Raw genomic sequence first — 22,711 nt, 5'->3', positions numbered from 1 at the left:
ATGTTAACTGTGACTGAGCAGCACTCTATCCTCTGCAGAATAAATGGCCGGTGCAGGCGAAACCCGACCATTGTCTCAGCACCTTTATTAAACACAACGCAGAGTCCTGTCATCAAGAGATAGCTGAACCAGACAGCACCAGAGCTGGCATGGTTATACCTAGAGTAACAAATCACGCTTCTTCATCTGGCAATCTGACAGACAAGTCTGGGTTTGGCGGTTGCCAGGACAACGGTATGCGTTTGCATTGTGCCAAGTGTGAAGTATGATGGAGGGAGGATGATGGTGTGGGTCTTCAGGAGCTGGGCTTGGACCAGTGGAAGGAACTCTGAGAGCTTCAGCACACTAAGAGATTTTGAACAATTTCAAGTTCCTGACCTTATGGGACCAGTTTGGGGATAGTTCTTTCCTCTTCCAACATGACGGCACACCAGGACTAAAAGCAAGGTCCATGAAGACATGATGAGCCAGTTTAGTGGGACCTGACTGGCCTGCACAAGGTCCTGACCTCAACAGCACACCTTTGGGGTGAATTAGCATAGAGACTGCAAGTCTTCCTGTTCAACATCAGTATCTGACCTCACAAATATCCTTCTGGAAAAAGGTACAATGATTCCAAGAAACACACTCCTAAACCTTGAAAGAAAACTGGAAGCTGTTGTAACTTCAGAGGGTGTTTTGACCCTGGTGCAGGGTTGGTAACTGGCCTTCATTTATTTATACATTTATTTATATATTATATGATATTGTATTTCATTGGATTTTAACGGAAACTGTAAAACATGTTATTTATGTACTCTGTGTGTGCTCTTATATGTTTAACATGGTGTATGCTCCAGTGTCCTTTATTGTCCAGCAGTAAATGGGAAAGTGAGTCAGTGAGTTCTGGGAATTGAGCGTTCAGCTCCAACATAACCAGTTATTTTTCTCGTCTTTCCATTTGGTATTTTTTGTCCTGAAGGGCAGCTTTTCTTTTACGGTTTAGTTGCTCTGCTCTGTTTCCTCCACTGTCTGAGAAAGAAGCAGCTGTTAAACTTTCTACCTTCAAACCAGTTCAAGGGGCTGAATGGAGGAGAAGCTGCTGCTAGCTTCGGGGTAAATTCCCTTCACTTTACCCATCAGCAGCTAGCATCGGGGTAAACTTTCTACACTTACCCAGCAGCAGCTAGCATCGGGGTAAACTCTCTACACTTACCCAGTGGCAGCTAGCTGCAACTAGCTTCGGGGTAAATTCCCTTCACTTTACCCAGCACGAGCTAGCATCGGGGTAAACTCTCTACACTTACCCAGCAGCAGCTAACTGCAGTTAGCTTCAGGGTAAACTCCCTTCTCTTTACCCAGCAGCAGCTAGCTGGGCTAGCTTCAGGCTAAACTCCCTTCTCTTTACCCAGCAGCAGCTAGCTGGGCTAGCTTCAGGGTAAACTCCCTTCTCTTTACCCAGCAGCAGCTAGCTGGGCTAGCTTCAGGCTAAACTCCCTTCTCTTTACCCAGCAGCAGCTAGCTGCGGCTAGCTTCAGGGTAAACTCCCTTCTCTTTACCCAGCAGCAGCTAGCTGGGCTAGCTTCAGGCTAAACTCCCTTCTCTTTACCCAGCAGCAGCTAGCTGCGGCTAGCTTCAGGGTAAACTCCCTTCTCTTTAACCAGCAGCAGCTAGCTGGGCTAGCTTCAGGCTAAACTCCCTTCTCTTTACCGAGCAGCAGCTAGCTGCGGCTAGCTTCAGGGTAAACTCCCTTCTCTTTACCCAGCAGCAGCTAGCTGGGCTAGCTTCAGGCTAAACTCCCTTCTCTTTACCCAGCAGCAGCTAGCTGCGGCTAGCTTCAGGGTAAACTCCCTTCTCTTTACCCAGCAGCAGCTAGCTGGGCTAGCTTCAGGCTAAACTCCCTTCTCTTTACCCAGCAGCAGCTAGTTGCAGGGTAAACTTTCTTCTCCTCAGCCAGCAGCGGCGAAGGAGATGCATGACTCTGCTGGAACTTGAAGAGCTTTGTTGTGTTTATTGCTAAAGCTAGTACCCAAACATTCACTGCTAAACGGGAAGTTGCTTGCAGCTAACTTCCTCTTTTCCCGATGCAGCTCTCTCCTCTCTCTCTTCGCTCTAGCTCGACCATTCTGAATGGGCCACGCTGTTTTTAACAGCGCTGTAAACAACACAGTGTCTCCGCATTGACATCAGTTTCTATCAATACAATCTGGCTTGATGTTGTTGGCGACCCAGTTTTGGCCTGCTGGCCTCTAGTTTCCAACCATTAAGAATAGGATGTCTCTTAAGTTCTACACATTGAAAGGCAATACTTTTCTGTAAATCCTGAAACTTGAAGATCTGCTGAATTTAAAATTATTCACATCAAAAGTGATCAATAACCAGAGTTTTTCCTACGGAGGGAGAACCGGTCCAGTCTCAGACCAGGATCTGTGTAAACAGCAGCAGCTAAACTGTATCTGCTGTGAGACATGGAAACATGTCAAGCAATAAAAAAAAAAAATCAGTGAGGTTAATTAAAATTATTATTATGTTGTGATTTATTATAGTAGGCTTTATTATTAAAGCTGTGACAGTTGTTGACGGACCTTTTTCCAGCTTTGATTTTACCTGTTAAAAACAGGTTGTTGATGAGTTTTGGAAATCACCATTTTCAATTCACGCATAGATCAAACTGTTTCTTGTTTGTTTTAAATATCTGAAAAAGGATTTTTATTCTGAAAATCTCTGCTGCTTTGTATGAAAGGAGCTCCTATGAGCAAGGTTTGATTTGACTGGTTTGGAACTGGATTTGGGACCTTATTTATCTTCAACCAGCCCATGTTTCAGCTTATTTGCTGTAGAATTAACTGGTTTTAGACGAACAGAACGACTCTGAATGTAAGTTTTAACCTGAAAACAGTTTTCTGTCCCCGTCATCTCACAGCTGTTATCTCTCTGCTCTTCTTAATTTACATCTTATCATGATTAAAACAGGATTTCTAATTAAATGAATATCCAGGCAGCAGCAGAGTCTCCTGTTTCGTAGAACAGACATGATGCAGAAGCAGCAAACAACACGCAGCCTTTGTAATTACTGAAATAAAGCAGGTTCCAGGCGGCGGCGCGAGGCCTTCCAGCAGCTCTATTTTAAGGCCAGGCCAGCTGTCTGAGCCTGCAGGCCTGCAGACAGCTCCCAGCAGCACATCTCAGATCAGACGTGTGAAAACGTTCTGAAACACACTTAAATGTACGTCCTCTACCTGGGTGTGTGTGTTCCACACGCTTTCTGTGTGTTTCTTACCTGAGGCCGAACTGTCCTCCTCGCAAGCTGATGGTGGCTACTCTGACACTGTCCTAAACTTAGACCCTGTCCTCCCCCACCTCATGTCCTCCCCAGCCTGACACCCGACACCACAGCTGCAGATACTCCAGTATTTTTACTCGAGTACTTGACTGCAGGAGTGTGAGTGGACATCCTGGTCTTCCTGGGGTCCTCACAACGATGCAACAACAACAAAAACACACAAAGGTTAAAATGAGATTAAATGATAAAAGAGACTAAAGATAATAAGCAGAGGAGTTCAGTCGCTCTGCAAATACATCAAAAAAATCAATCAGTTTAGATGCAACTCAGAATGTCAGAAAAACCACAACAGATCCAATCAGAGCTTTATTAATTAGTGATAAATAAATCAGGTGACATGCACCAGTTTCTACAGAACACTTTTGTGTTTAAGAGATGGTGTTCCACCAGTCTGACTGACATTAAACGGGAGCATTTCCAAGCCAGAGAAGCTCCAGGATGACCGGCTCTCATCCTGATGCGTGTTTGTGAAGAAGAAGCGGCGCACCAACCTGAACGTCTGAAGGAGGTCATGTGATCACCGCTGAAGTTTAGTTTGTAAGATGCTTTACAGCAGCATCAAACTCCAGCAGGACCGAACAACAGAGCAGAGGACGGAACGTACGTCTCTTTAATACGATCAGTCTGATCAGACCAAGACGATACATCACCCAGTTTCACACCCACTAACTCGCCTGTTCTCGCTGTGTCTGTTTGCTAGCAGTAAACCTGAAGTTTATTTTCTTAACTGTTTATTGAGTTTACTTGGGTATAAGTATACCAAGTTTACTACAGAACATATACTAGTAGTGTACTAAGAAGTATACTATCTTAATATTTCTTTGGACTAAATTGTGACAGTTTTAGTTTATAAAGATATACTTGTATAGTTTGTAAGGTCAATTTAAGTTTACAGAGGTACACTTTCAAGTATAAAACAAATACACTCTGTATCCTACTTGGTAATTACTTCTAGTCCACATTTTAGTTCATGGAATTAAACTTTAAGGAAACTTTTATGAATTTAGAATTACAAAAAAATGCTATTCTACTCGTTTATTAAAAATATTTTACTGAGTATGCTTCTAAGTTTGCTTAGTATATTACTTTTAACATACTACTTTTGTACTTGTATACTTAAAGTATTTTCAAAGTAAACTCATACTTTATGTACATGAGACAGTAAAATATCGCTAAATAGAATACTAAAAACAAGGTTGATATATTTATATAAAATTTGTAAACACACCATAGATCGTTTTGACAAATTCCATGACTCAGCAAAACTGATGTTTTATGTGTTTATTAAATTAAAATTAAAATGTAATACTAAAGTATTTAATGTGTTTTGGGTGTTATGCATCTTCAGCCCCATCATACACATGGTTTCAGGTCTGTGTGTTTATCTACAGTCTGCTGACAATCATCAGGTCTATTTTTAGCCTGAGCTAACAGCTAACAGCTAACAGCTAGTATAAGTGCCAGACTGGGACTATGAAGTCAGGATTTCCAGAGTGGAGATGATGAAGCACTTCATGCTTCCAGCTTTTAGAAAGTTTTTTGCCGAGTCAGAAAGAGGCGTTGAGTCAGAATAAACTTTATTTGCTGTGATGGGAAAGTTTTCTGAGCAGAACAAGTGGAGGAAACGTAGTGGAAAAAGCCAAGTTTACAGATGTACTACAGAAATTAAACACAACCTCAGAGCTTCTTTACAACTACATCATAATAATCACCATAATTATCATTATCATCATCTAGAACATGTTCTCGTCAACCAGACATGTACCAGAACACCTTCAGGTTTATTCCACCTGACCAAACTTTCTGTGTCACTACTGTTGCATGAGTTGGCACAGTTTTGACTTCCTTTGCTTCTCTCGCATATCTGACACCAAACCCAGGAGCCTCTCTGTCTTTATTGCATCAAGTCCTTTCATGCGACAGGGACACCGCCCTGCGGCCCGGAGGACATGTAGACATCACTAAACAGGGGAGCGCAGAAACATCGCCACGAGAGAAAAGGCACAAAGAAGAGACAATGTTAAACTGCAACATTACCAAGACGAACTGATGAAACCACATTGCTGCAGGATGAGTTCCACATGTCGGAAGGGGAGGACAGCATTATGATGATAGCATTCTGTCAAGCCTTTCTGGCTTGTTCTGGTTTAGCACCTTCATCCACTCCAGTTAGTTTTCACCCAAACCAGCCTCCAGCTGCTGGTGCGGGGCCATGTTTGGCACAATCTGGCAGCCCACGCAGCCAGACCATGTATGGGTCTAGACCAGGAAGAGCCATGATAATGGTCATTGTCTGCTTGGACGTCATCCAGCACCGACGAGCTGCCAGTAGCAGAGACATGTTGTCCATCCTCCAGACATTGGGAGAAAACAGGCGGATTCAATTGGCTTCAGCTGGTTTCTACTGCTTTCTGGTGAAGTCAGTCAAGTTAAAAAATGCCTCCTTCGACCGCAGAAAGAGACGAAACTCTACCTGAGATCTCTCAATCAGCAATTCTAGAGATTTTATTTTCTAAAAAGTCTCATTGTGCAGAGCTCCAGACATCCATAGTGAAAATAGATTTAGTTGTGGTGTGATGGCCAGAAAAGTGCTTCTTTTGCTCTGCAGCCGGAGTAGTTCTGCTGCTAGAAAGGTACTAGAGAGGTGCTAGCTTCACCTTCCTGCAGCTGGAGAAGTGCTAGCTTCACCTGGAGAGGTGCTAGCTTCACCTTCCTGCAGCTAGAGAAGTGCTAGCTTCACCTGGAGAGGTGCTAGCTTCACCTTCCTGCAGCTAGAGAAGTGCTAGCTTCACCTGGAGAGGTGCTAGCTTCACCTTCCTGCAGCTAGAGAAGTGCTAGCTCTGCCTGGAGAGGTGCTAGCTTTACCTTCTTGCAGCTAGAGAAGCGCTAGCTTCACCCAAAGATGCGCTAGCTTCGTCCTACTGCCAGAGATGTGCTAGCTTCACCCAAAGATGCGCTAGCTTCGTCCTACTGCCAGAGACATGCTAGCGTCACCCTGCTGCAGTATAAAACTATAAGCAGACATATTTATATGATTAAAGAAAGCAGAAAACTCTGAGACAGCAGCTGGTAGCTTTCCTGTGGGAGACGGATGAATAAACAGAATTAGAATCTTATCATGTTGAGGATAAATACACAGATCATTAAGATCAGGCTCATTAGAAGTGGTTTGAGCCTGACCTGTGTGATGCCTGTGGTAGACCGCCACAGAGGAAACAGTAAGTTTCTTTTTCCTGAGATGAACAAACCTGAAGGAGAAAATCTGCTGGTCCTCCAGGTTTCATGGTGTTCATTACCTAGAAACCAGAAGGAGCGGATCAGAAGGTCCAGCTTTGTCTGGACAGAGCGCTTGTTTTGTCTTTTACTTTGTAAAAGGTGGAGTTCTGTTTAAAAGTGGATCTTAGGGGGGGCAGTTTCCTAAACCCAGACAGTCTGAGGTCATAAAAGAGTAAAAGAGAGAAAATAGTGGTCTAGAGACCTATGCAAATCTTTCAGTCTCGTTTGTCCAGAAGAGACAAACGGCGGGACAGCAGTGAGCTACTATAGTCTCTTTGCAGGCCGGCACTTTGCAGATGGAGGAACAGATCAGGAGTTTTGGATCAAACCAGCATTTTACAGCAGATTGGCGTGTTGCTGGGGCAACAGTCTCCATGTTTGGTTCCCATCCTGTTTGTCAGCCAGTGTTGTCAACAGAAGCAGGCAGCAGGGGAATGGCCGCTTCACTCTTGTCCAACTCGCTGCCATCTTTCAGCTCTTTCATGGTGCTCTTCCAGGCCTGGTATTCAGCCAGCTTCTTCTTCTCCTCCGATATGACGGCGGGGAATGTCGGGAACTCCTGAACATATGCTGGCGGCAGGCAAGGCACCAGGTGCACCTCTCCACTCTCGTTCATCAAGTGCACGCAGGTGTAGAAATCCTGCGGCGAGTGGCTGTTAGTGAACAGGGCCGGGTCAGGAGGTGGGACGGCGTTGGCGTGGCCGGGATGCTCCATCACACTGTAGTCCGTCCCTGGCACCACCACAATTCCCGGCCTCAGCCACGGGGGCGGTGGGTCCAGCAGTGGGACAAAGGCTTCAGGTGGCAAGCTGCAGTACGGTGGGACGCTCTGAACGTAAGATGCTGCATTCGGGGCGGAGAAGGAGTGCTGGGCTGCCACCGGCTTCAGGTCACCAGGAATTTTCAGGGCACTCCTTTCCCCGTCAGCTGGGATGTTGTCGTCAGAGCTCATCTGGTCCCAGACCTCCTCCGAGTAGCTCGGGGGTCGGTAGCTGTGGAAGTTGCTAAAGTGACGGTTGATTTCTTCCAAGTTCCCTTTCTGTGGGCAGAAGATGAGAGGAGGAAAGGTTAGAGGCAGGACACAGAAAGCGAAGCAAGGACTCACGTCATTTCAATCTTATTTATGTCAGTCTAGAGTTTCTGTAAATCACCAGATCAACTGGGTTGCCAGGTTTGATAACGGGGCCGAGTGCCAGTAGATGCAAACAAGGTCTGAGAGATGCTCTTCAAAGCTATCCAAAATTGTGTTTATCTCCAGTCGCATGGTCATGCTCATGTTCGCATGAGCGCTTTTAGTGTTCAAGTCAATGTTGCACCTCGGGCACACGGCACGTTACCTCGCATCAAAGCACGCAGCCTAACTGCAAAAGGTACGTTGAAAATGCGGGCGAACACATTGCTAGCAGGAAGTATTTCCCAGGCCTTAAAGATCTCAAGATGTTCCCATCAGACCACAACGCAGGTTAACCCGAGATTCTAAAAGTAGAGCATGGAACTATCAATTATCTCTTTGTGGAACCAGATCCCAGTCTGGCTTCAGGAAGCAGAACCAGATCCCAGTCTGGCTTCAGGAAGCAGAACCAGATCCCAGTCTGGCTTCAGGAAGCAGAACCAGATCCCAGTCTGGCTTCAGGAAAGAGAACCAGATCCCAGTCTGGCTTCAGGAAGCAGAACCAGATCCCAGTCTGGCTTCAGGACGCAGAACCAGATCCCAGTCTGGTTTCAGGAAGCAGAACCAGATCCCAGTCTGGCTTCAGGAAGCAGAACCAGATCCCTGTCTGGCTTCAGGACGCAGAACCAGATCCCAGTCTGGCTTCAGGACGCAGAACCAGATCCCAGTCTGGCTTCAGGACGCAGAAACAGATCCCAGTCTGGCTTCAGGACGCAGAACCAGATCCCAGTCTGGTTTCAGGACGCAGAACCAGATCCCAGTCTGGCTTCAGGACGCAGAACCAGATCCCAGTCTGGCTTCAGGACGCAGAACCAGATCCCAGTCTGGCTTCAGGAAAGAGAACCAGATCCCAGTCTGGTTTCAGGAAGCAGAACCAGATCCCAGTCTGGCTTCAGGAAAGAGAACCAGATCCCAGTCTGGTTTCAGGAAGCAGAACCAGATCCCAGTCTGGCTTCAGGAAGCAGAACCAGATCCTTGTCTGGTTTTAGGAAGCAGAACCAGATCCCAGTCTGGCTTCAGGAAGCAGAACCAGATCCCAGTCTGGTTTTAGGAAGCAGAACCAGATCCTTGTCTGGTTTTAGGAAGCAGAACCAGATCCCAGTCTGGCTTCAGGACGCAGAACCAGATCCCAGTCTGGTTTTAGGAAGCAGAACCAGATCCCAGTGTGGCTTCAGGAAGCAGAACCAGATCCTTGTCTGGCTTCAGGAAAGAGAACCAGATCCCAGTCTGGTTTCAGGAAGCAGAACCAGATCCCAGTCTGGCTTCAGGAAAGAGAACCAGATCCCAGTCTGGTTTCAGGAAGCAGAACCAGATCCCAGTCTGGCTTCAGGAAGCAGAACCAGATCCTTGTCTGGTTTTAGGAAGCAGAACCAGATCCCAGTCTGGCTTCAGGAAGCAGAACCAGATCCCAGTCTGGCTTCAGGAAGCAGAACCAGATCCCAGTCTGGTTTCAGGAAGCAGAACCAGATCCCAGTCTGGCTTCAGGAAGCAGAACCAGATCCTTGTCTGGTTTTAGGAAGCAGAACCAGATCCCAGTCTGGTTTCAGGAAGCAGAACCAGATCCCAGTCTGGCTTCAGGAAGCAGAACCAGATCCCAGTCTGGCTTCAGGAAGCAGAACCAGATCCCAGTCTGGTTTTAGGAAGCAGAACCAGATCCCAGTCTGGCTTCAGGAAGCAGAAACAGATCCCAGTCTGGTTTTAGGAAGCAGAACCAGATCCTTGTCTGGTTTTAGGAAGCAGAACCAGATCCCAGTCTGGCTTCAGGACGCAGAACCAGATCCCAGTCTGGTTTCAGGAAGCAGAACCAGATCCCAGTCTGGCTTCAGGAAGCAGAACCAGATCTTAGTCTAGTATTAGGAAGCAGAACCAGATCCTTGTCTGGTTTTAGGAAGCAGAACCCGATTCCAGCGTGGTTTTAGGAAGCAGAACCAGATCCCAGTCTGGCTTCAGGATGCAGAACCAGATCCCAGTCTGGTTTTAGGAAGCAGAACCAGATCTTAGTCTAGTATTAGGAAGCAGAACCAGATCATTGTCTGGTTTTAGGAAGCAGAACCAGATCTTAGTCTAGTATTAGGAAGCAGAACCAGATCATTGTCTGGTTTTAGGAAGCAGAACCAGATTCCAGTCTGGCTTCAGGATGCAGAACCAGATCCCAGTCTGGTTTTAGGAAGCAGAACCAGATCTTAGTCTAGTATTAGGAAGCAGAACCAGATCATTGTCTGGTTTTAGGAAGCAGAACCAGATCTTAGTCTAGTATTAGGAAGCAGAACCAGATCCTTGTCTGGTTTTAGGAAGCAGAACCAGATCTTAGTCTAGTATTAGGAAGCAGAACCAGATCCTTGTCTGGTTTTAGGAAGCAGAACCAGATCTTAGTCTAGTATTAGGAAGCAGAACCAGATCCTTGTCTGGTTTTAGGAAGCAGAACCAGATTCCAGTCTGGCTTCAGGATGCAGAACCAGATCCCAGTCTGGTTTTAGGAAGCAGAACCAGATCTTAGTCTAGTATTAGGAAGCAGAACCAGATCATTGTCTGGTTTTAGGAAGCAGAACCAGATCTTAGTCTAGTATTAGGAAGCAGAACCAGATCCTTGTCTGGTTTTAGGAAGCAGAACCAGATCTTAGTCTAGTATTAGGAAGCAGAACCAGATCCTTGTCTGGTTTTAGGAAGCAGAACCAGATTCCAGTCTGGCTTCAGGATGCAGAACCAGATCCCAGCCTAACTTTGGGATGCACACTTCAGATCATCTTCAAACTTTTCTTCTTGATAGTCTTGTAGTCAGGTCTGGCTTGGTGACCCTGATCCATCCTTTTAAGGTCCATATTTGCTGGATGCAGATGTCTCTTCCTCCTCCTTATGTAATTTGATCCATTTTTGAAGGAGCTTAGTCATCCATAACTCGACACAGGAAAGGTGGCAATACCACTGGAAACCACAGGGGGCGGTGTTCGGTTGTATAGAATGACACACAATCAGCCAAAGGAACAAACTAGACAAGAAGAGGAAAATGAAGAAGATGACAGATACCATCCAATAAAAAGCAGGAAGAAGAAGAAGCTGAGAACTATATAAAACATTGTTTTTCTTCTTCTTCTTCTGGTGCTTTTGGACAGCTATAAACAACTTTATAGAAGTGCATTACTACAACCAACCGATGTCAGAACTCGGCACTGCCCCCTAGTGGATGAATTAATATAACAACAGTGGCGTTGTATAAGACACATGAAACTATGAGGACGGAGACATATGACAACGTTTGTAACGGACGTCCACCTTTATGTACATAAGGAAGCAGAAACGCTGCTGCTAACTGTCCAAGTTGTTGCGGGACGTCCCATGATGCACTGGGCTCCTCTCTGCTCTCTTGACACCACAGACTGTATATAAAAGATGGGCGGAGCCTCCGTGACGTCACCCGTTGGTTTCTGAAGAGCTGAACTGAAGCTCGGTGGGCGGTTCCTACCATCACCATCTTGGCAGGGCTTTGTGGCTTCTTGTGTTGTGGTTTTTGTTTTGCTGTGACACTTCAGGGCCACGGTATAAATCAGATGATATAAACAGCTGTGACAAACTGGATGATGTAATGAACGTTAAACTGGGTTAACTGGGTTAGAACCAGACTGATGGAAGGACAGGAAGAAAACTGAGAGAAGAGGACGAGGACTGTAACAGGAAATAAAAGGAGAAAAAGTGTTCATGCGTGTTACCTTCAGGAGCAGCGGGTCGATGCCGAGGATCCGAGGCTTGGGGATGGGGGGCAGGATGTAGTCCTTTATCCTGAGGAGTAAACACACAACACAGACATATGAAGTGGCTCAGAGACAATGCTGCGCTACCTGAGAGGTGACCCTGACGCCGAGCAGCCTCACTTCAGTCTTTACTCAAGTCACACTCAATACTTGGTCTGTCATGGGACAGCTGGTCCACAGACAGGAGGAGTGTGTGGACGGCTGCATCAGACTACACTGCTGCGTGTCCTCAATGTGAGACATCATTGACCCACCCAGGATCTGAAGCTCGCTGCTTCTATCCGAGCTGACAGATGTGAACAACACACTGCAGGAGATCAGGAGGCCGTGGCTTTAACACACACACACACACACACACGCACACACACACACACGCACACGCTGAAGTAGGTTTGAGACAGAAATCCTGATGGAGCAGCACAGCCAATCACACGCTGAGCTCTTTACCATGTGACCTAACATGTGTCTCCATTTACGTTCTGTCCTGTCCTTCAGGGCAGACTTGTCCAAGAGTACGACATCATCAGAATGATCCAACGTCACATTAATCCACTTCTTATTCTAAGAAAAAAACCTCCGGTCCTCTGTCCTCTACGTCTCAGACACAAGTCAACCTCCGGTCCTCTGTCCTCTACGTCTCAGACACAAGTCAACCTCCGGTCCTCTGTCCTCTACGTCTCAGACACAAGTCAACCTCCGGTCCTCTGTCCTCTACGTCTCAGACACAAGTCAACCTCCGGTCCTCTGTCCTCTACGTCTCAGACACAAGTCAACCTCCGGTCCTCTGTCCTCTACGTCTCAGACACAAGTCAACCGCCGGTCCTCTGTCCTCTACGTCTCAGACACAAGTCAACCTCCGGTCCTCTGTCCTCTACGTCTCAGACACAAGTCAACCTCCGGTCCTCTGTCCTCTACGTCTCAGACACAAGTCAACCTCCGGTCCTCTGTCCTCTACGTCTCAGACACAAGTCAACCTCCGGTCCTCTGTCCTCTACGTCTCAGACACAAGTCAACCGCCGGTCCTCTGTCCTCTACGTCTCAGACACAAGTCAACCTCCGGTCCTCTGTCCTCTACGTCTCAGACACAAGTCAACCTCCGGTCCTCTGTCCTCTACGTCTCAGACACAAGTCAACCTCCGGTCCTCTGTCCTCTACGTCTCAGACACAAGTCAACCTCCGGTCCTCTGTCCTCTACGTCTCAGACACAAGTCAACCTCCGGTCCTCTGTCCTCTACGTCTCACACACAAGTCAACCTCCGGTCCTCTGTCCTCTACGTCTCAGACACAAGTCAACCTCCGGTCCTCTGTCCTCTACGTCTCAGACACAAGTCAACCTCCGGTCCTCTGTCCTCTACGTCTCAGACACAAGTCAACCTCCGGTCCTCTGTCCTCTACGTCTCAGACACAAGTCAACCTCCGGTCCTCTGTCCTCTACGTCTCAGACACAAGTCAACCTCCGGTCCTCTGTCCTCTACGTCTCAGACACAAGTCAACCTCCGGTCCTCTGTCCTCTACGTCTCAGACACAAGTCAACCTCCGGTCCTCTGTCCTCTACGTCTCACACACAAGTCAACCTCCGGTCCTCTGTCCTCTACGTCTCAGACACAAGTCAACCTCCGGTCCTCTGTCCTCTACGTCTCAGACACAAGTCAACCTCCGGTCCTCTGTCCTCTACGTCTCAGACACAAGTCAACCTCCGGTCCTCTGTCCTCTACGTCTCAGACACAAGTCAACCTCCGGTCCTCTGTCCTCTACGTCTCAGACACAAGTCAACCTCCGGTCCTCTGTCCTCTACGTCTCAGACACAAGTCAACCTCCGGTCCTCTGTCCTCTACGTCTCACACACAAGTCAACCTCCGGTCCTCTGTCCTCTACGTCTCACACACAAGTCAACCTCCGGTCCTCTGTCCTCTACGTCTCAGACACAAGTCAACCTCCGGTCCTCTGTCCTCTACGTCTCAGACACAAGTCAACCTCCGGTCCTCTGTCCTCTACGTCTCAGACACAAGTCAACCTCCGGTCCTCTGTCCTCTACGTCTCAGACACAAGTCAACCTCCGGTCCTCTGTCCTCTACGTCTCAGACACAAGTCAACCTCCGGTCCTCTGTCCTCTACGTCTCAGACACAAGTCAACCTCCGGTCCTCTGTCCTCTACGTCTCAGACACAAGTCAACCTCCGGTCCTCTGTCCTCTACGTCTCAGACACAAGTCAACCTCCGGTCCTCTGTCCTCTACGTCTCAGACACAAGTCAACCTCCGGTCCTCTGTCCTCTACGTCTCACACACAAGTCAACCTCCGGTCCTCTGTCCTCTACGTCTCAGACACAAGTCAACCTCCGGTCCTCTGTCCTCTACGTCTCAGACACAAGTCAACCTCCGGTCCTCTGTCCTCTACGTCTCAGACACAAGTCAACCTCCGGTCCTCTGTCCTCTACGTCTCAGACACAAGTCAACCTCCGGTCCTCTGTCCTCTACGTCTCAGACACAAGTCAACCTCCGGTCCTCTGTCCTCTACGTCTCAGACACAAGTCAACCTCCGGTCCTCTGTCCTCTACGTCTTACCTCTTGCTGTGAGGAACGACAGCGAAGATAATGACCAGCAGAGCAACGACACCAACTCCTGCCACCAGAATCAGCACGAGGACTTTACCTGGACAGGTAAGACATATCGGTTAGTTTCAAGACACCACATGTGAAACATGTGACTGTATCTGCATCGCCATGGTAACCCTACCAGTGGGCGGCTTGCTAGGGATGCTCATCAGTAGTGTGGAGCTCCACTTGCTCCACAGACCGGAGTTATGTGACCGGCAGCGGACTCTAACCACGTAGTTACCCACTCTCAGGCCCAGCAGCTCCACACGCGCTTCACGCAGAGGATGCTTCACCTGTAAACAAACAAACAAACAAACAAACAACAATGAGTTCACGCAGAGGATGCTTCACCTGTAAACAAATAAACTAATAAACAAACAATGATGAGCCACTTGCTACTCTGAGGTAAACACGTGTCCGCTGTCCAGCTGATCCAAAGTATCAGGATTACTCTGAGGATCAGCTGTTTCAGCAGCAGGACCGGGTCACCTACAGACCTGCAGCACCAGACTGGACATCTGAACTCTGAGAACAGCGTCACCGCTCTTCATCCTGACAGATCCTCTTCGTCAGCGTTCCATTAGCACCTCTCAGTGACGCTCAGGACTGCTGGATGCTGCCAGGTGTGATTCCAGGTCTGCGACACCTTTACCGGCAGCAGGCTACGTCCGAGCTAGGTCCGAGCTAGGTCCGAGCTAGGTCCGAGCTTGGTCCGAGCTTGGTCCGAGCTACGTCCGAGCTAGGTCCGAGCTACGTTCGAGCTACGTCCGAGCTTGGTCCGAGCTACGTCCGAGCTTGGTCCGAGCTAGGTCCGAGCTACGTCCGAGCTTGGTCCGAGCTACGTTCGAGCTACGTCCGAGCTTGGTCCGAGCTACGTCCGAGCTAGGTCCGAGCTACGTCCGAGCTAGGTCCGAGCTTGGTCCGAGCTACGTCCGAGCTAGGTCCGAGCTACGTTCGAGCTACGTCCGAGCTTGGTCCGAGCTACGTCCGAGCTACGTTCGAGCTACGTCCGAGCTAGGTCCGAGCTACGTTCGAGCTACGTCCGAGCTTGGTCCGAGCTACGTCCGAGCTAGGTCCGAGCTACGTTCGAGCTAGGTCCGAGCTACGTTCGAGCTTGGTCCGAGCTACGTCCGAGCTAGGTCCGAGCTACGTTCGAGCTTGGTCCGAGCTACGTCCGAGCTAGGTCTGAGCTACGTTCGAGCTACGTTCGAGCTACGTCCGAGCTACGTCCGAGCTTGGTCCGAGCTACGTCCGAGCTACGTTCGAGCTAGGTCCGATCTACGTCCGAGCTACGTCCGAGCTTGGTCCGAGCTACGTTCGAGCTACGTCCGAGCTTGGTCCGAGCTTGGTCCGAGCTACGTCCGAGCTAGGTCCGAGCTACGTTCGAGCTTGGTCCGAGCTACGTCCGAGCTAGGTCCGAGCTACGTTCGAGCTAGGTCCGAGCTACGTTTGAGCTTGGTCCGAGCTACGTCCGAGCTAGGTCTGAGCTACGTTCGAGCTACGTCCGAGCTACGTTCGAGCTTGGTCCGAGCTACGTCCGAGCTACATCCGAGCTAGGTCCGATCTACGTCCGAGCTACGTCCGAGCTACGTTCGAGCTACGTCCGAGCTTGGTCCGAGCTACGTCCGAGCTAGGTCCGAGCTACGTTCGAGCTTGGTCCGAGCTACGTCCGAGCTAGGTCCGAGCTAGGTCCGAGCTACGTTCGAGCTACGTTCGAGCTACGTTCGAGCTTGGTCCGAGCTACGTCCGAGCTAGGTCCGAGCTACGTCCGAGCTAGGTCCGAGCTACGTCCGAGCTAGGTCCGAGCTACGTCCGAGCTTGGTCCGAGCTACGTCCGAGCTAGGTCCGAGCTACTTCCGAGCTACGTCCGAGCTAGGTCCGAGCTACGTCCGAGCTACGTCCGAGCTAGGTCCGAGCTACGTCCGAGCTAGGTCCGAGCTACGTCCGAGCTTGGTCCGAGCTACGTCCGAGCTAGGTCCGAGCTACTTCCGAGCTACGTCCGAGCTAGGTCCGAGCTACGTCCGAGCTAGGTCCGAGCTAGGTCCGAGCTACGTCCGAGCTACGTCCGAGCTTGGTCCGAGCTACGTCCGAGCTACGTCCGAGCTAGGTCCGAGCTACGTCCGAGCTACGTCCGAGATATTCAGCTGGAAATTAAAGGCAGGAGTTAAAGGAGATTTGTGGGTTTTCTCTCTCAGGAAATGTAAGTTTTCATGGTGCTGAATGCTACAGCGTGGAAACTGATGATAACGTACCTTCCAGTTGTCGGGCTCATTAACGCGCCTGTACTGCAGTTCATACTCCAGCGTGATCCAGCCGTACTGCAGGTCCTCCGGTACTGGATACTCCCAGGACAGCATGGCGTTGTGTCCCATCTCGTCCCCGCCGGCGTCCTTCAGCTTGTAGGTCAGGTTAACGGGAGCTTCGGTCTCAACTGTTGGACACAGACATCATGTTGTGAAGACGGTTCTTCAGCCTGTAAAGACCTGTCCTGGCAGGAAAGCTTCACATGCATCTTCTGATCAAACATTTTCTGACCTAGAATCAATCAATCGGTCACAAGCTCACAGAAATTCCTCTGTAGCTGCAAAGCTGCTAACATGATGGAGCTTCAGAGACAGAGAATTAAATCAATGTGAGTTCAGACTGCTGGCGAGGACAACCTGGTTTACCAGCTGCGCAACGTCTTCATGCCCGTCAGGAAGGATCAGACGGTGCAACGCTGCAGAGCAAACAGGAGGCAGCAGGACTGGAAACTGGGAGACGTCCGGGTTGCTAACACGCATTTACCGGTCAACATGTCATGACTGGAGAAAGGACAGAAAAACTAGTTTCTCAGTTTTCTCTGCTTATCTGTGTGTGAGGCATGTTGTCCCTGAATGTAATGTGACATTTAAGTGTTTCTGCTCCAACATTATGAAACAGTGACCTTTAACGTGCGTGGCCAGCCTGAGCCGAAGCATCTCTGCAGGCGTGGGCTGCCACTCCTGCACCACCGTGATAACAGCAACGTCCCTGACCTCCTCCGACATCAACAAAAGATCACAGTTGCAGGATCATGGACACGCTGTGTCGCCCTCCGTCACGTGACACAGGAAGGGAACTGATTCAGTCCAGATCTGCACATTCTGGATAATAACAGACATCCAGTCCCAAATAACCAGATTAAAAGCTGGCAGAGAATAAATGCTGTTTCTACTGAGAGGAAGGGGCTTTACTGGCTCTTCAAGCCTGTCGCTGCTGAAGGAGGGACCTGGCGGGTGTGAGGATAACCAAGAGACGGAAAAAAGACCTGCTCAGAACAACCTGATTACGTCAGGAACGGATCGGAAGGACAAACTGGTTCCTGTTGTGATCAGTGATCAATCAATTCACGATTTATCAGTTCCAACATTAGGATTGAACACAATACTGCTTCATCACAGAAAAGACCTGTTCCTCATCACCTGTTCCTCATCGCCTGTTCCGTCCTCACCTGTTCCTCATCACCTGTTCCTCATCACCTGTTCCTTCCTCACCTGTTCCTTCCTCATCTGTTCCTTCCTCATCTGTTCCTCATCACCTGTTCCTTCCTCACCTGTTCCTCATCACCTGTTCCTCATCGCCTGTTCCGTCCTCACCTGTTCCTCATCACCTGTTCCTTCCTCACCTGTTCCTCATCACCTGTTCCTTCCTCACCTGTTCCTTCCTCATCTGTTCCTTCCTCATCTGTTCCTCATCACCTGTTCCTCATCGCCTGTTCCGTCCTCACCTGTTCCTCATCACCTGTTCCTCATCACCTGTTCCTTCCTCATCTGTTCCTTCCTCATCTGTTCCTCATCACCTGTTCCTCATCGCCTGTTCCGTCCTCACCTGTTCCTCATCACCTGTTCCTCATCACCTGTTCCTTCCTCATCTGTTCCGTCCTCACCTGTTCCTCATCACCTGTTCCTTCCTCACCTGTTCCTTCCTCATCTGTTCCTTCCTCATCTGTTCCTCATCACCTGTTCCTCATCGCCTGTTCCGTCCTCACCTGTTCCTCATCACCTGTTCCTTCCTCATCTGTTCCTTCCTCATCTGTTCCTCATCACCTGTTCCTTCTTCACCTGTTCCTTCTTCACCTGTTCCTTCTTCATCTGTTCCTTCCTCACCTGTTCCTTCTTCATCTGTTCCTTCCTCACCTGTTCCTTCTTCACCTGTTCTTTCTTCACCTGTTCCTCATCACCTGTTCCTTCTTCACCTGTTCCTTCTTCACCTGTTCCTCATCACCTGTTCCTTCTTCACCTGTTCCTCATCACCTGTTCCTTCTTCACCTGTTCCTCATCACCTGTTCCTTCTTCACCTGTTCCTCATCACCTGTTCCTTCTTCACCTGTTCCTCATCACCTGTTCCTTCTTCACCTGTTCCTTCCTCACCTGTTCCTTCTTCACATGTTCCTTCCTTACCTGTTCCTCATCACCTGTTCCTTCTTCACCTGTTCCTCATCACCTGTTCCTTCCTCACCTGTTCCTCATCACCTGTTCCTCATCACCTGTTCCTTCCTCACCTGTTCCTCATCACCTTTTCCTTCCTCACCTGTTCCTCATCACCTGTTCCTTTCTCACCATTTCCTCATCACCTGTTCCTTCCTCACCTGTTCCTCATCACCTGTTCCTTCCTCACCTGTTCCTCATCACCTGTTCCTTCCTCACCTGTTCCCTCTTCACCTGTTCCTCATCACCTGTTCCTTCTTCACCTTTTCCTTCTTCACCTGTTCCTTCTTCACCTGTTCCTTCCTCATCTGTTCCTCATCACCTGTTCCTTCCTCACCTGTTCCTTCCTCACCTGTTCCTTCTTCACCTGTTCCTCATCACCTGTTCCTTCTTCACCTGTTCCTCATCACCTGTTCCTTCTTCACCTGTTCCTCATCACCTGTTCCTTCTTCACCTGTTCCTCATCACCTGTTCCTTCTTCACCTGTTCCTCATCACCTGTTCCTTCTTCACCTGTTCCTTCTTCACCTGTTCCTTCCTCACCTGTTCCTTCTTCACCTGTTCCTCATCACCTGTTCCTTCCTCACCTGTTCCTCATCACCTGTTCCTTCCTCACCTGTTCCTCATCACCTGTTCCTTCCTCACCTGTTCCTTCTTCACCTGTTCCTTCTTCACCTGTTCCTCATCACCTGTTCCTTCTTCACCTGTTCCTTCTTCACCTGTTCCTCATCACCAGTACTTTCACTGAGACTTGAATCTGAACTGGTCTCATGTCTGGAGGCAGATTGAAGCTTTTTACAGGATTTATTTTCAAGTCAGGTGAGTTTGGAGACACCTGGTGTTCTGACGTCCTGCAGGTGTCTGACAGATGTCCCGCAGGTACCCAGCAGGTGTCTGCCTGGCCTGCCGGGTTAAATCCAGCAGTCCAGATCAGTGATAGTCTTACCGATCTCTGCCACGTCCAGGCAGTGCTTCTGGGAGGAGGAGTTTCTGTGTGCAGTGATGGCCATCACGTTCATACAGTATATCTTCCAGATGGACGTATGACTGCTGTCAAAGTGGCAGCTGTTGGGACCACCAGTCACATAGTCTGGACACTCGTGTTTGGGCCCATTACTGTAAACAACAAACACAACATCGATGGAAAGAACTTATTTTGACTGCACAGATGTTTAAAAACTCATTTTTCTTCATTAATCCGGATGGGTTCCCAAGACCCGAGCCCACCTCTGTAACCTGTAGTTACCCGTCAGCTGCCTCCAGAGCCCCACAGGCCAAAAAGGCCCGGTGGGACTCCTTTTTCAGCTTGACAGCATCCATCACTGCTGGTGTCCACCAGCAAGCTTTCGGATTACCACCACGACAGGCACCAAGGAGATATGGCCACAACTCCAAGGTACAGAACAGTCCATTCAGACTCAATGTGCCTCGCCTCTCACAGGACTTGGTTGAGACTCTGCTGGGGGTGGGAAGCTCCCTCTGACAGGGATCCAATACTGAACCCAAGGTAGTCTGAACTGCTGTTTGGTGCATAAGAACAAACAACATTCAGAACCAGGGCCCACCTGGAGGCGGAAGGAGGCTACCCTCTTGTCCACTGGGGTAAACCCTAACGTAAAGGCACCAAGTCGGGACACGATGAGTATTCCCACACCTGCTCAGTACTCCTCACATTGGGCAGCTCCAGAGTGGACGTGGGTCCAGCCCTTCTTGAGGATACTGGTTCCGGAGCTCAAGCTGTGCATTGAAGTGAGTCCAAATATATCTAGCTGGAACCACCCAACCTCGCGCACCAGTTCAGACTCCTTCCATGGTAGAGAGGTGAGACTCCATGTCCCTGGAACTAGTCCTGCAGCCGGGGATCAGACCGCCAGAGTCTCTGCCATCGGCTACTGCCCGTGACCCCCGCAGGAAGAGGCGCCCTGGTGACCCACATCCAGCCAAGGGAAACTTTGCTCCAATGTTTGAAATGATCATAAAGGTCTTTGATGTCACTGACCTCTTCCCAGTTAAACCAGTTAAATGTGGCCTGGTGAGACTGGGCTTTTTCACAGCCTTCCAGTTGTTTTAGATCTGGGAATAAAATGTCACCTTGACGTCGTTCTTGTTTATTGAGGTTAGACGATGGAGTTTGTGCAGATCATGTCCAACATGCTGGACCTGCTTGGACAGCTTGTCTCTGCTATGACCTGGGGTTGCAGAGATGTGGCAGCTCTTCTTCCCTGCTTTTAAACAACTGCGTCTCAGATCAGCAGTACTAGTAGAGAGGATGAAGACAGATTACTGAGGCTGAGACAAGAAATCAATGAAAAACAAAAGCTATATGACTCACAATCCTGTCATTAAAGAGGGATTGTGGCGCAGTCAGACCGTAATAAAGCATCTCTCTGCATGTCTTTATGAAGCCTCTTGTTGAGCCTGTTGGATGACATCCTGGAGGAGACTCATTCCTGGAGGCTTAAGTCCACAAGCTTCAGGTCAGGAACCACTCAGCGCTGCTGGGACATGAGGACCAGACAGACACCGCTGTGATAGATGCTTTATAAAAGGAGGATCTGAGAGAACTTATTGGCTGTATAAAGCCAGGCATCCTGTTGCACTTATTCCCAGCTGCTTGGCTCATTTCTGAAGGGATAATCCCAGATTTACATGTGTTTTCCAAACACACAGCTGTGGTCCGCTACAACAATCAATGTGGCTGTCAGGCCGATGCCATGCGGGGCCAATGGTACAATCCAATTTGTCCTGATTATCCAGAGCCTTTCAGTGGACCGGCTGCCATCTGTGTGAGGCTGCGAGCAGCAACGCCCAGGATCTCACTTATTGACATCTTAAAAGCTGGAGCGCCGCAGCAGAAATCAAAGCGCTCGCCTGACCTAGAAACCGCTGCTGCTGGTCTGAAGCAGATTCTCTGGTCCTGCAGCAGGAAAAGCTCTCGGCTGTGTCGTCATGTCCGGCTCAGACCGGCAGGGTGTGTGCTCTACTTACTCTTTAGTGTAAGTGAGGACGTAGGTGACCTCCTCCCCCATCAGGTTGTCCAGTGGATGCCACCAGCAGGTGAAGTCCTCCATGTTGGGGGAGCGGCAGTAGTAGATGTGAGGCCTCATCGTCGTGGCAACCGCCTCCTCTGCTGTAAAACATGACAACAATAACAAGTCAGCCGGATTTGATGAAAAAAAAAATCAGTAAAATAAAAAATCATTGATAAATTCATTAATACAATGATGGACTTTTAAAGTTCCAGTTTCACCAGTAAGTCTGAGTTAAGTCGTGTCCGTGTGGATCAATCTGCTCCTGGACATGAAACATACATGTGGATTAAATGTTTCCATAAAACACGCCACTAAAGGATGTGTCCAGCACACGCTGCCTGACTGTGCAACCTGATCAGACGTGATGCGAAGGTGGAGGACACGCCTGACTGCAGCAGAACACGTTGACGACGGTGGTTAACGTCAGAGTGGGCCAAGCTGCCGCTTTTCATGGATGTAAAACTAAACATGCCTTAATCAGAAACACACACATGTACAGGATTACAGATATGTTATCTAATGACTGTATTTATAACTGTTAATCTGCATTTATTAATCATCTCATTAGTCATGTATGTACACTTAATTTATTTCACTCACACACACACACACACACACACAATTAATGTAATTCCTTCCAGGTGACCAATCCTGATTTACAACTGCGTCACTACAGTAACACACAGGAACTATATAAATAATTATAAACAAATAAACAAACACACAGTAACAGCGGTAATCCCAGGACTCGTTGGTGGACACCAGCAGGGAGGGATGCCGTCAAGCTGAAGAAGGAGTCCTATCGGGCCTTCTTGGCCTGTGGGACTCTGGAGGCAGCTGATGGGTACCGACAGGCTAAGCGGCATGTGGCTTCGGCTGTTGCCGAGGCAAAAACTCGGGCATGGGAGGAGTCGGCGAGGTCATGGAAAAAGACTTCCGGACAGCTTCGAGGAGATTCTGGTCCACCATCCGGCGGCTCAGGAGGGGGAAGCAGTGCTCCATCAATACTGTGTACAGTGGAGGTGGGGAGCTGCTGACCTCAACTTGGGACGTTGTGGGTCGGTGGAGGGAATACTTCGAAGACCTCCTCAATCCTACCAACACGTCTTCCGATGAGGGAGC

The 22,711-nt window shown here is 49.0% G+C and overlaps 2 protein-coding genes across 2 annotated transcripts in view; both read right to left on the bottom strand.

Annotated features, from left to right (window-relative positions):
* dusp27 (dual specificity phosphatase 27) overlaps window positions 1–3,341 on the bottom strand; it is a 31,661-nt gene extending 28,320 nt beyond the window's left edge. The window contains exon 1 of the mRNA XM_079264018.1: window positions 3,260–3,341. The gene's annotated coding sequence lies outside the window, so the exon portion shown is untranslated. The remainder of the gene's footprint in view (window positions 1–3,259) is intronic.
* Window positions 3,342–4,914: 1,573 nt separating this feature from the next.
* The window catches only part of crfa4 (cytokine receptor family, class I receptor 4), a 53,836-nt gene continuing 36,039 nt past the window's right edge, over window positions 4,915–22,711 (bottom strand). Inside the window, exons 3-9 of the mRNA XM_079263670.1 lie at window positions 21,546–21,687; window positions 19,504–19,673; window positions 16,363–16,541; window positions 14,250–14,403; window positions 14,078–14,165; window positions 11,474–11,543; window positions 4,915–7,637 (exon numbers count right to left, since the gene is read on the bottom strand). Of these exons, the coding sequence (XP_079119796.1) occupies window positions 6,996–7,637; window positions 11,474–11,543; window positions 14,078–14,165; window positions 14,250–14,403; window positions 16,363–16,541; window positions 19,504–19,673; window positions 21,546–21,687 (1,445 nt within the window). The 3' untranslated portion in view covers window positions 4,915–6,995. The remainder of the gene's footprint in view (window positions 7,638–11,473; window positions 11,544–14,077; window positions 14,166–14,249; window positions 14,404–16,362; window positions 16,542–19,503; window positions 19,674–21,545; window positions 21,688–22,711) is intronic.

This window comes from Telmatherina bonti (assembly GCF_933228915.1).
Source record: "Telmatherina bonti genome assembly, chromosome: 24".
In the NCBI taxonomy this organism is placed as follows: Eukaryota; Metazoa; Chordata; class Actinopteri; order Atheriniformes; family Telmatherinidae; genus Telmatherina; species Telmatherina bonti.
Note: the sequence above shows the minus strand (reverse complement) of the source record. Positions and strands in the feature narration are given on the sequence as shown.